Here is a 13,907-nt window from a genome sequence, read left to right as displayed (position 1 = left end):
AAGCAGAGATTGGTAATTTGCTGGCTGCAAAGAACATGTACTATTCAGATCACAGAGCAGTATTTTATGTGCATAGCTGAATGGCTTACTACTTTTATCACAAGAATCCTTTGGTTATTGCGCAGTTCATAAGTTTCAATCATAATCTAGCACAGTGAGCTACAAACTGCCATCGAAGAGCAGCATGCAAACTGCATGATATAGGTTTGAAAGTTATGTTTTTCCCAGTCTTTGACTATCCTCAGTTTGCTAAAAAGTGGTTGTCTGGATAGAAATAAATTGGTATTAGTAAAGTCAACCCTAACTCCTGTGTTACATTCTGAATCCCGAGTTTATGCTTCCCCAGACCAATCACCCTTGAAAAATATGTCTACCAGTATGGATGACATGTGAATCCTACACCTTGTAGTCCCTATTGTCTTATATAACATTTTCTATACACTAATTTACACAGGCATTATTCATTGACTCTGTATGTGTGCTGTAAAGTGCTCCAACACGCTACACTGGTAATAGAGGACCTATAAAACAAATGAAATACATGTGACAGAGGGGCTATAGAGAAATGAGGGGCACTGTTAGAGGGTGATGATGAGGGAATCATTGAAGAGCCCCAGTAAAGACTGCTGTGGTGCACTGTAAGGTCATCCTTTACTATACTTTAAAAACAAATACAACTGAATATTTAATGAAAAACGTGTTGTAGAATGCACACTTTTGCCACTTTTATCAAAATGTTCTTGTGGAGGTGGATCCCCCTGAAAAGCCCCTTTGTAGTAGTCAGACTCGCTCACTAAACACCTTATGGGGGCTGGTCTTACAAAGTTTGCCAAGGCTGCTATAATGTTCCCAGTCCAGCCTTGGTGATACCCCAGTGAGAAACAAAACAGCACAGTATAGTAGTGCATACAGCAGCTTTGTCTTGGCTGCAGAATGTCTGCGATGTGGCCATTACCCACTGCCAGTCGCAGCAGAGTTTTTATGCCCGTGGTGGGTAGGCAACATTTCCACACCACTCTGGCAATGGCCAGCAGCTGTGCACAATGAAAGATGGCTGCCCATGTTGAGTTATTTGCAGGCCCTCCAGCCAATCGCTGCAGCATTGGGCTCAGCACTGTGCACAGTGGATGCTGGAAATTAAGTACATCATAAAAAAACAGTGGAATTCACTTATAAAAAGCACAGTTAAAAACGAAGTTATGGTTATGGTTTTGGCTCAAACATGCAAAACCATTGAAATTCATTAGTTATGGGTTCCAACATATACAAACGTACCATAACTGGTGCTGCCTGATATCCTCAAAATTTTAATTGACAATGGCATAGAAACAAAGAAAAGAGCTATCAAGAGAACATGGCGGGTGACGTGAGCTATGGCACACCTTTCTCTATCCATGCCCTAGTGTCTTATAACCCTAGAATCCTACCTTTTGCTCCTTTTGCTTCACAGTACTCCAAGGTGCTAGAACTAAAGAAAGCAAAACAAAAAATGATCACAACTGTGATCATTGTGCACAACATCTAAACACTTCATACTTTGGCCACACCAAAGACCCATACTGTTTCTTCCCAGCACAACCAGAGGGCAGCATGCTACTTGTTTGTAAATGCACGTCTGTACTGATCATGTATATGAATCACTGTAAAAGTGGAACTACGCTATGATACAAAACAATACACCGCTGCCACCCCAAACAGCCCAGTCAGGTCTCCCTTAATAACCCTGCTCCATGGTTGAGCCCACTCCAACTCACAAGATCAGAACATGTTAATACCAACTGGATCCTTTTGTACTTAAGGTAAACTAGTGCAAAATACTGATGGCCTATATCTTGCGTGACACAACCAATATATAGGTATCTCAGTTTGCAATGACAGATACGTATTTCTTGTTTTATCTGTTAGTTTTTTTATATTTGCTGATCATAATTCTACATTGATCGCCCACCTACCATCTGTTTTCCAGAGATACAAATCTCAGAGTGAAATTCTTGGGAATGTTCAAACTTAGCTTTAAGGAGAGAGGGTGGGAGAGAAATTGGAGGGAGCCAGCCAGGTTTCATCATGGTGTATGCACAGCATGAAAGCATACATTGAACATTTGATGTTAGAACAGGAGCTGATGAAAAGGATGTGTGCATTGGTAGTTGCGTTCTCCTTACCTGTGGTGGTGAATTAACTGGTGCATATCTGTCTACTAGTGCATAGATGAACATCCAGTCATGATATGCAGTCTACATAGGGGCACAGGTATGGTGCAGACTGACCTGGAGTGATATTGGAACATTATGTCACAGGCTGGTGCCTCAGTGTCTGTCGGAGAGTTGACCATAGGCAGGCTACCGCACGCCACCCACGCTGCCTGTCACCTCACAGTCACAGACAGACAGACACCGGCCTGCCAGATCATCTCCCCATTTCCCTTTACCTCTGACTCAGGGAGGTCCTTTGCTGGGAAGAGGTGGATGTCCCGGCCTCAAAGAACCACTGAGACGACAAAAAGGACTTATCTTTCTGGTACAGTCTGCCGTAACATGCATACCTTTTTGTAGTGATGATTTCATCCCAAATCTTTAGGAGGCACCATTTGTTTAAAACTGCTTGGGGGTCCAGGGTGAAAGTTAAGGGCTGACAGATGGAACAACGTGTTGAAAAAAAGGGTTTGTAAATGCAAACATCTCCAGCAGGATTGTTGTGAAATAGCAGAACAGTGTTAAAAAAAAGTGCGGAACTGAGATGATATTGCCTTCGCAGTCAGGAACTAATGGATCTCTTAAGGAAGGTCCGTTGTCTCTTACCTCATTGCTAGTTGATTTCTCTGTTTCTTTTATCATTGCAAACCCTAAATCTGGATACCAGGCAGGTATGCTAGCCCCTGGCACAATATTGTTTGGGGCACCCTCTCTGGTTTGTTATTCAAAGGATACTGCTTATTCCGGGGCAAAACACAGTGAGCATATTTACAAGAAAGTGGTGCATTGGCTCTGCTGCGCACTTTTCAAGTATCGGCCCTGTCCCACCTAACAACACCTTGAATGCACCGTATTTACAATGTGGAGCACCAAGTTGGTCATTAGGACAATAGCATCAATATTTTGACACTATTGTGGCGCATTGCTGCACTAGCATCAAAAATGTTGATGCTAGTGCAGCAAAGCACAGGGAGGCCCATTGATTAAAATGGGTGCATTATTTGAACGCCTGCTCTGAGCAGGCATTAAAAATGATGGAAAAAATGGCAAAAGTAAAAGTTGAACATTTCTCTGCACCATTTCTTCGGGCCTCCGTGCGTCTAAACGGCCCCCTTGCATACATTATGCCTGGTGCAGGCATAATGTAGCGCAAGGGTTTCCAAAGTGGTGCAATGCAAGCTTTGCGCCACTTTGTAAATACGGCGTGGGAGAAAGGCCTCCCTAATGCTTCCTTAGTGTAAACAAAATGATGCTGGGGGGGCGCAAGGTGGTGCTAGGGGCTTGTAAATATACCCCCTTGAGGTTAAGAAAACACAGCATTGACCACCGCCTAGTGGTGTGACCACGTTAGCTGCATCATGAAGGAGTAGGCCAGGCTTGTTTATTTGTATATAAATGTATTTTATTCATAGAGAGTTTTCATGGAGTTCTATATCATAAATGTATTTTATATCAGGAGTATGGACCCCATAAACTAAGGAGCCCCGGCTTGCACTTCCCTTGTGACGGCCCTGGTGCAGACTGTAATGGTGACTGTGCTCTCTCTCTGCTCTTTCAGACCAGTGCTGTCCTCTGCTCCGGAGGGTGTGTGCTTTTGGCCCTCAGCTCCCTGCTGGCAATCATCATAGTCTTCCTGCCAAGAGGACTCTGTGAGAGAAGGACCTGCACCCTGGCAGGATACATGCAGACAGCCGCAGGTAGGACATCTTTTTATTCATAACACTACGAATTGCTTTCGCATCTTCATTCAAAACCGTGGCACAGATTTACTAATAACTAGCGCGAGCACTTGTGACACTTAATCCAATGTGACTCAAACTGCAGGACCGATCAACTTTCTGGTGCAAAATCTGATTAGCGCGGAAAGTTGATGCGAGCACAGCACACATGTCTTTGCATCATAGAGCAGCAGCCCCCCTGGTTACCTATGCAAAGAGGGTGCATTGATGCTGGAACAGTGCATAAGATTTCATAGAAATCAAATCTATTGAAAAAGCGTGGCCTAGCTTTGCATGAAATTCGAACGTAAACTAAAACCAAGAACATACAAGAGTGAACGGAATGTTGTGATATTCCTAGGTGTACATTTGTAATTACTTCAGTATTACACATTTTACGTGGGTTACCTGTGGATAGTAGTCTTTGCATTGAAACGTATATGGTAGTGTTCACTTCGAGTACAAATGTCACGCAAGGCACACACAGCTGATGACATCATTGCACCTTTTTAATAAATATGACGCGCTATGAAGTGCTGCCCCTCAAGAAGTTTAGTAAATTTGGGCATTGGCTTCTGAGTACACAACTCAGAGGTTGGCCCATGTCAGAAGTGAGTAGCTTATGAATCCTTGAATATTTCTTGCAATCGCCTACTGAGTACTGTGGACTACGTTGACTAAAATTCGTGTAGCGCTGTGAGAAAATCAGCAGCGCTGGGTTGTGGGAATGGTAATAGATTGAGCAGCACCATGTTCATTAAGATTTGCATGCCAATGATGGAATCTGCTACACTTGAGTTTAGACGCTGTTTTTTCCACTATGTTAAGCATCGTGCGTAGAGCATCAGGTGGATCCAGTGCTTCCTTGCATGAGATGTGCACTTCAAGGTACACCCTGCAACACAAAGTTTCAACGTGAGAACTATGTCCAAGGGCAAGCCATGACAAATGTGTAATTCCACTGTTACAAATTTTACAATTGGGACTATCACATGATATTCACTTGCCCCTGTGCTTGTGTTTGGTTTAATTTTGTTTTATGCGTTCATATATTTAGTGTCACACTATTTTAGTAGATCTGAGCGTGCATGAAAACCTACTAATGTGTGTTCTGCTCCTGTTTTGTTACGCCATCTTTGCACAGAAAATGAGGGCGTTTGTGCTGTGTGACGGAAAACAGTTAGTGTTGAGCATTCACCATCTTCCTAGGGCAAAGGGCACAAAATATTTTGTAATGCTGATAACCGCTGGCATTTGTGTGGCTTTGGGTTAGGCAGCCTGTGTTAAATAATAGTAAATTTGATCCTGTGCCATTCCATTTGTGAATTTGGAACTATATCACCGGGATGCAAAGAGAAAACAAAATTGCATAAGTTCTTCAGATCTGACTTGGGACAACTTAAGATCTTTGAAAACCAGCAGAGGAGCACTGCATCGCCACAGATATTCCCAGTGGCCACATTCAAGTTTGGAGTCATTGGTACAATGCAGCAGGTGGGCCGTGAGCACTTTGTTGATTCTAGGAAATGTTCCTTTTTAAACAATGTATACATTATTAGACCTATGCTTCCCTATGCTTCCTTTGGTTTGTACTGTTATCTCTCTGTAATTATTTACTCGCTGTTAGGATTAGACTTTGTCGATGAAACATCAGTGTAGATTAATTGAAACTTTGCGTCAGGTTTGCATCAGTTTTGTAAAGCAAACCAGAATCAAAATGCTGTTGAGGTATTACCTTTCCAAGTCAAATCAGGATTTTCATGTAAAGTTGAGCAAAGAAAAAGTAGTGATATGCGTTACTTTGCGCTACTTTGCGCTACTTTGCGCCTAGGGACCATTCCATCTGTGGTACATGGACATTCCTATATAACCACTCATGGGCTTTTACACAAATGCCTAGTGTTAGAAATGGGGTCTCTAGTTGGCAGTTGGTTTGCACCCTGTCCAATTAGGGACCCTCACTCCAGTCAGGATAAGGGAGATACCCGCTCAGATAACCCCTGCTCACCCCCTTGGTAGCTTGGCTCGAGCAGTCAGGCTTAGCTCAGAAGCAATGTGTAAAGCATTTGCACATAACACACATAAATAAGTGAAAACACTACAAAAGTACACCACACCAGTTTTAGAAAAATAGCCAATATTTATCTATATAAAACAAGACCAAATACGATAAAAAATCCAACATACAGTAAGAAAAATGGGAATTCTGCAAGATTTACTCAAAACTACAGTTCCTTGAAGTCGATAGCACCACCTGGGGCTATCATGGCGTTGTGATCAACAAAACCAACAGTTCAGGCCGGCTGCGGCGTTGCGGGCCAGCTACGGTGTCGGGAAGACCCACAAACAGTACCTTGGATTTGCAGGGCGTCGTGATCCTCGCAGTGAGCTCTGGAGAGCGCCATCACTGACGTTGCGTGTCGGTGCCGGAGTCGTCGGGCCCTTGCAGTCACGCGCGTTGCAGATCGAACTCCAGGCTGATGAAGTCAGGTGCGCCAGTGTGGATGGCGTCGGACCTGCGGTGCAATGCAGGACGATGCGACGTGCGGTGCCCACAGCTCATGGTGCAGGCAGCGGCTCGGTGACGGCATCCAGCGGCGGCAGTGAGACCAGGGCTGCGGTGTGAAGCGGGGTGGTGCGATGTGCGGTGTCCACAGGTCACGGTGCAGGCAGCAGTGGCGTCGTTGCTGAAGCGCTGTCATCGGTAGGCCCAAGCCAGCGGTGCGGGATGGGACGGTGCTTCGTGACCCCCATGGTGCAGGAAGGATGCCTGGTGACGACACAGGAGTCGATGGTGCTGGCGTAGGTAGACCGGATGGGTGGGTGCTTTGTGTACCTCACGAGTGGTGTCCAAAGGCCACGGTACAGGCAGCGGCGCCAGTGACAGCAGGAGCGGTGTCATCAGGGATGCCCAGGCTGCGGTGTGAGCAGGTGATGCCAGAGTGTGGGGCCCACAGGTCGAGTAGTGGCTCGGTGAAGTCATCCGATGACGGCATTGGTGAGACCTTGGTCGCGGTGCGAAGCAGGGCAATGCGACTCAGTGTGGCGTCGGCAGGTCATGATACAGGCCAGCGGCGTCATTGGCGTCGTCGCAGTGGTTTCTCCTCTTGAACAGCACAAATCACACAGTTCCCAGTGCTGCAGTCGAGGAAACTGAAGTCTTTGGTGTCCCTGAGACTTCCAACAGGAGGCAAGCTCTATTTCAAGCCCTTGGAGAACTTTCTCAAGCAGGACACACAGCAAAGTTCACCCTTTGCACTCTTTTCAGGCAGAGGCAGCAACTGCAGGCCAGTCCAGCAGAGCAACACAGCAAAGGGACAGTACTACTCCTCCAGCTCTTCAGCTCTTCTCCTTGCAGAGGTTTCTCTTGATTTCAGAAAGATTCTAAAAGTCTGGGGTTTTGGGTCTTCTTCTTCTACCCAGTTCTGTCTTTGAAGTTGGCAAACTTCAAAGCAAAGTCCCAAGTGTTTGCAAGATCCTTCCTTGTCCAGGTCAGGCCCCAGACACACACCAGGGGGTCGGAGACTGCATTGTGTGAGGGCAGGCACAGTCCTTTCAGGTGTGAACAACCAATTTCTGAAAGTGGTATTTTCAAACAGACAATTTAAAAAACAACTTCACTAAAAGATGTATTTTTAAATTGTGAGTTCAGAGACCCTAAACTCCACATTTTTATCTACTCTCAAAGGGAATCTGCGCTTTAAGGATATTTAAAGGCAGCCCCCATGATAACCTATGAGAGAGATAGGCCTTGCACAGTGAAAAACGAATTTGGCAGTATTTCACTCTGGGACATATAAAACACACTAGTGTATGTCCTACCTTAAACATACACTGCACCCTGCCCCTGCGGCTACCTAGGGCCTAACTTAGGGGTGACTTACATGTAGTAAAAGGGAAGGTTGAGGCCTGGCAAGTGGGTACACTTGCAAAGTGGAATTTGCAGTTTAAAACTGCACACACAGACACTGCAGTTGCAGGTCTGAGCCATTTTTCCAGGGCTACTAATGTGGGTGGCATAACCAGTGCTGCAGACCCACTAGTAGCATTTGATTTACAAGCCCTGGGCACCTCTAGTGCACTTTACTAGGGACTTACCAGTAATTCAAATATGCCAGTCATGGATAAACCAATCAACAGCACAATTTCTATAGGGAGCACGTGCACTTTAGCACTGATTAGCAGTGGTAAAGTGCGCAGAGACAATAAACCAGCAAAAACAGACCTGAAAAAAATAGGAGGAAGAAGGCAAAAAGTTTGGGGATACCCCTGCAAAAAGGGCCATTTCCAACACCTAGCTACTAACACTGGTAGCAAGGGATTTGTGCCAGAAACGTATGCCTCCTCGAAGAGGAGGGACTGTGGAGAAAGTTTTAAAACTCTCCACATTTTTCCATCTTTGCATCTGTGTTGCACTGTACTGCACATGTACACAGTGCGAAAAGTATTACAGCATACATTTTGTACTGGGCGCCCTTCCAATACAAAAAAAAATGCTTGAAAGAATGCACACACACTTGCATATATATGTGTGATGGTGCATGGCACCCTAAGGTGTGCCAGTGCAGCGAGCGAGGAAAACAATGCCATATCATAGTACACATGGCACTATTCTGCTCTTTCCCTTTCATACAGTACAGCAAGTTCTGCATTATGTCAAAAGTTAGTCGATCTGCCCCACTCTCCCCAGGTTTAGGCGCACTGATGCTGCTTGCTGTGGCATATTGCATTCTAAGCAACCTTCCTTCACTTGTATGTACGTTGGGAATCATAGCTTATTTACAACTTTTCTTTTTTGCCCAGAAGTCACAGATAATCTATTCGTATACTGACACAGGGTACTACTTAAGTACTACTTAAGCCCCGGTGTGTCAGTGTACATGGTGCAAAGATCTGTATACAGTTTGCAGATGACACGCCTCAGTACCAATCAAGGTAGAAGAAGCCGTGTATCCTTCAGTAGTTCTTCAGGCAATTTCCACTGAGATGGATATTAGTAATATATAGGGTAGGAAAATTAATTGCACTGTTTCCAGTGTAATTTTGCACTGACCAACTGAGCCACCAATATACATGGTGCCCCAGGGCGCAATGCTGATTTGTGCCCCGTTTTGTATCCCGGGGGCTATGGTATTGCAGAGGGGGCCACAGATGCTTGTGCGGCCCCTTCTGTTATATAAATTGCACCACTGCTAACTATCAGCTGTGTGACCCCAAGGGGACATACCCTCATTTGCATGAGGAACGGCATCCTTTGTCCTTCCGAGACATGGGCGCAGAGGAGAAGAGGCAGTCAAGAGGTGCACTGACTGTGCACTACAGAGAGGTACTGGGGGAGTACCAGACGTCTCCCTGAAGGTTGGTGCAGTCACTCACTGCAACCGCGGCCAGGGGGATCTCTGCCCCCTCTAAAGAATGAGGGCCAGACCAGCAGCTCTATGCGCCCTTCTGACTTTTACTAATGCCCTGTTCCGAGGGCATTTGCGGGTTTGTCTACCGTGGGAGCACCACTTTGGCTTTTAAGGGTGTGCTGAGGTACAGAGTGGAACGATGCGCTGTTCTGTATTGTGGCCCCAGATGCAAAATATTGTGTTTGGTCAGAATATTTGGCGCACATTTAGTTTTTCTACTAGTCGGTTTTGCACATTTCAGTAGAAATGGTGAGCCACACCACTGTGCCAGTGAAATAAGTGTAACGCAGAAATACATATGCAAAACTACCCTGGCTCCCGTATCAAATCTATATTCACCTTCATATTTAAAGCGCTATGAAGCTTCGATGATGTAGCATCAGGCACCTTAGAAAAATAAACGGATCAGCCAGCGCTCGCGTGCCCTAAGGTTGTAGGTAGCAGTACCAAAGACAGCAAGCATTTCTATACTTCGAGACGAATCTGGATTCACACACAAAATGATATTCCACTAAAAAGAGCGAATAAAATTCTCAAACATGCAAAAATATCTCTTGAATACTGGCACTCCTCACTTGAATACATGCAAGGACGAAAGGACGGCTTTTGATTGGACGGACGCTTTAAAACGTGAGACTTTACAGACGAGCGAGGCAGTCAACTTCAGGAGCAGAGACTGATAATCACATCCACAGCTCTGCGCCCGGGGATCTGTCACACAGCGCACTGTTTAAGGATCCGCGAGGGACAGGAGGGCTTTGTCTCGGCGAGCAATTAGAGCCTTGTAAGGGATTATGGGGAATCCAGCAGCCTTACCCTGGATTTTACCTGTCCCCATCCTCCCCTTAGTGCTCTCCAGCTGCTTCACTCTCCGTGGACGTCCTGGGTGTGAGTGACATGCCTCAGTCTCACAGGGTGGCTTTGTGGGTTTTCACTTCTGGTTATTGGAGAAAAGCGACATTAATCATCACTGGAGCAGCAGGAGGAAGATGACATTTGTGAAAAATGATACATTTTATTGGAGACAGAACTGAGTTCACAGCAATATAACTCTCAGAACCAGCACCTCCGTAATTAAAAAAACACAAAAGGTAAACAGTGTTTTAACTAGGGGAGTTCGAAATTCACGTAATTTGCAGAATTACGCAAAAGTTAATGAAAAGTATGCAAAATCACTTGTAAATACATGTAATCGTTTAGCTCTATATTTTAGTGTAAAATGTATCTTTTATTCAATTCTTGACATTATGATGAATTTTGCTGTCAAAAAATAGTGCGACAAATGCATGCATCCTGACCGTTTGCTTTATTCCTGCACACTTGCCATGCAGTTTTACCGCAAACAGTACATAATCATGCAGCGTAATTGTGTAATTTCATGAATTTCACGTAATGTGTGTAATCTGAAATTCCTGAAATTACGCTGGTGTAATTAAGTTTCACCTAGGCCTAGTTTTAACATTATTTTCTATCTTTTTTTCCCATAAGTCTTTATTGAGTTAAGAAACAAAAAGGGCGCACAATACGGGAAATATTATCTGCTATTGGTGTCACATATGTATGTGTCGGCATTTTAACGTCACATTATTATAGACTGGTCTAGTAGCGTTACACATCCCATTTATAATACATATGGCATTACTACACAACCTATCGGTGCGTGCTGTAGCGCTGCGTTTTACCAACTTATCTGTAGAACAAACACGTTCAACCTGAAACTTTGGAATGTGTGTATTGGGGGTTACAATTGAACAATACTATGTGTATAATGCTGTGATACGGTTCTGGCGGTAAGGAGCCATGTGCTTTGGGTCCCCTGTAAAATGTGTCCATCCTGTACCATTGCGTGTTCGAATGTCTTTCGACTTCTTCTAGTAGTCTTGCCAGTCGGGTGATCTGGTCGGGGGATTGCGATGTGTGCTAGCTACATGCACCAATTGCTGCTCCTCAAGTATCCCTGTCCACAGGTCAGATAACCACCCACCCTGCAATAGGTGGAACTGCGCTTCACTTCCAGAACATTGCTAGACGGTGGTTTACCAGGATCATTGTGAGGTCTATAAATTTGTTAGTAGGTTTTCGTTGTATTGTACGGATTGTGATCCCTAAAATTTAGTATGTCCCTTCCTCGTGTATTTGCCCTCCTATGACTGTGTTTAGTATTTCAGTAATGGACTCCCAGTAATTGGTCACATGGGCGCATGTCCATACCATGTGTAAGAAATCGGCGTCATTTGATTGACATCTCAGGCGTATGTCCTCCACTCCAGGGTACATACTCGCCAGTCTCTTGGGAGTGAGGTAAGTTTGGTGCAGGTAATTAAATTGTGTATATTTGAACCTAGTGTTCGTGGATACGATCTTCGATATTAAGAGGGCCTGCGACCGTTGTTTAATTGGGAGCGGTATATCGAAAGCGGATTCCAAGTAGGTTCTGAGCACTTGAAGGGGTTGTTCTTTGTTTGTGTGTATAGCACTATATATATCAGTGACAGCTCACTGTGTACCCTACTGAGTCAGTAAAATCTGTAACATTGTGGATCTGGGCGGTTCCCCTTGCGTTTTGGCCCAATAGTGCATGATGTATTGTGTTAGCGCAGCATGTCAGGAATGTGCTGGGGGGTATGCCATAATCGTCGACTAGACTATCAAACGTAACTAAAATCTGATCCTCAGATAGGTCTCCCCATTCCATCACACCGATCCTGAGTGCATGTCTGCACATCCTGGCAGAACTCACAGTGGCAGTCCTTGTGCATATGGGAATTTTTGGTGTTTGGTGCGCTGTATGTGTTCCAACATTTCTTGGCAGTTCTCAGTATCTTGGTGGGGGTAGTGTCGGAAGCTGCCACCTAATTCTTGCAGGTTATGTGTTGCCAGCCAGTGCGTAGGCCATTGAAGCTGGGCAGCAGCACAGTAGTGCTCATAATTTGGCGCACCAAGACCCCCCCTTGTGGCATGTATAACTTGTCTATTGCCACCCGTCTTCTTCCCTTACCCAATATCAGCGTTAGTATGGAGTGCATTTCGGTGAACATTTTGCGCGGAACTAAGGCCAGGGTGGCTGAGAAGTAATATAATAGCCTGGGAAGCACTAACATTTTGGAGATGGCAATTCTGCCCATTGGGGAAAGAGGAAGGGACGTCCAGAACTGCAGTGAGGACCTCATATCTGTTAAAGCCCTACCAATGTTTGTGTCTATGAGGTCCCATTCCGAGTGGTATATTTTGACCCTAAAGTACTATATGGTGTCGCAGGTCCATGTCAGGGGAGTGGGTGGTAATCGGTGTTCTTCTGTCAGGGGAACTAGGGGGAACAGACAAGATTTCTCCCAGTTTACCTTCAGGCCAGACACCCTGCCAAAGTGGTGTAATAGCGGCATCAGTTGGTTCAGTACCCTGACCTCATTACAGAGGTATACTAGAGCATCGTCAGCGAACAGCAATATATTATGCCAGCTATCTCCCACTCATAGGCCCCAATTGGGCGCATGCATCCGCAGGGTGTGTGCCAGGGGCTCCATCACCAATCCAAAGAGCAGTGGTGACAGGGGGCATCCCCGGTGGGTCCCTCGTTCAATAAAGAACGGGTCTGATATCATGGTGCCTGTTTTGACATGTGCCAGTGGTGTGGTGTGGAGAAGGGTGATCCAATTAAGGAACCAAGGGCCAATGCCCATTGTTTTTAATACCCACATCAGATATTCCTAGCCCAGTGTGTCACGACTTGAGTGCTTCTTACTGCTATAATCAGCCAGTCTCTGGGCACCACTTGGTTTCTTGCTTGTTCTAGATTGACCAAGGTAGGGCGACCCTTTCCAGTAGCCACAGTTCTGCCGATAATAAAACATCAAGCAGGCCGTAACTTCCAGAAGGAGTCCCAGAGGAAAAAACCCAATGTGGGAAAAACCTCTGAATCAAGGACTCCTGAAAAAAGAAGAACAAAAGCAAAAAAAAAGAACTGGAACAAGCTGCAGACGGTAAAAGAACAGGAGAAATCCAAAATCACAGGATACAGGAGCGAGGAGCACAACCACGAAGGGAATGTTTGCAAAGCAAGGAACAGAAGACCAACTGTGCTTATATTCTGACAAACAGGAAGTGACATGCAAGAAGTATTGAAGACACCATCTTGGATTGGGAAAGACCACATCTATGTGAATGGAAAAATAGCCATATTATAGAAAGGTAGTGAGCAAAGTTTGCAGGGAAAGGAACACAGACTCTTGGGAAGAAGAAACATGGCTAAGGCAAGGAAAAGAAAAAAGGAAGAAAAAAGAAGAAAAGAGGAAAACAGCAAGAACAGGTAAGCAACTTAAGAGGGTAAAGAGCGAGGGCAGCGTAAACAGTGCCCAAAGGGAAAGTTTAGCCAAAAAAGTGGACCGCAGCAGAAGCGGCCATCCAAGAAGCGGACCACCGATCTGACCGCGGCCTGTAAGTGAGACGCTGCTGGTCTTCGCAGCATCACACAGTGTATTGAATGCTTTTTTCTATGTCAAGTGACGCAATCCAGGACTTAACACCTTAATTTTTCGCCTAGCTCATAAGTAGGTGCAAGTGACGGAGATTCAGAAACGTATTTCTGC

General features: G+C 45.2%; 1 protein-coding gene across 1 annotated transcript in view; it reads left to right on the top strand.

The window, feature by feature from the left end:
- Positions 1-13,907, top strand: part of LOC138285869 (LHFPL tetraspan subfamily member 7 protein-like) — a 712,276-nt gene that overhangs the window by 253,684 nt on the left and 444,685 nt on the right. Inside the window, exon 2 of the mRNA XM_069226352.1 lies at positions 3,751-3,889. Within this exon, the coding sequence (XP_069082453.1) occupies positions 3,751-3,889 (139 nt within the window). The remainder of the gene's footprint in view (positions 1-3,750; positions 3,890-13,907) is intronic.

This window comes from Pleurodeles waltl, chromosome 3_1 (assembly GCF_031143425.1).
Source record: "Pleurodeles waltl isolate 20211129_DDA chromosome 3_1, aPleWal1.hap1.20221129, whole genome shotgun sequence".
Lineage (NCBI taxonomy): Eukaryota > Metazoa > Chordata > Amphibia > Caudata > Salamandridae > Pleurodeles > Pleurodeles waltl.
This window is presented reverse-complemented; position numbering and strand designations above follow the sequence as displayed.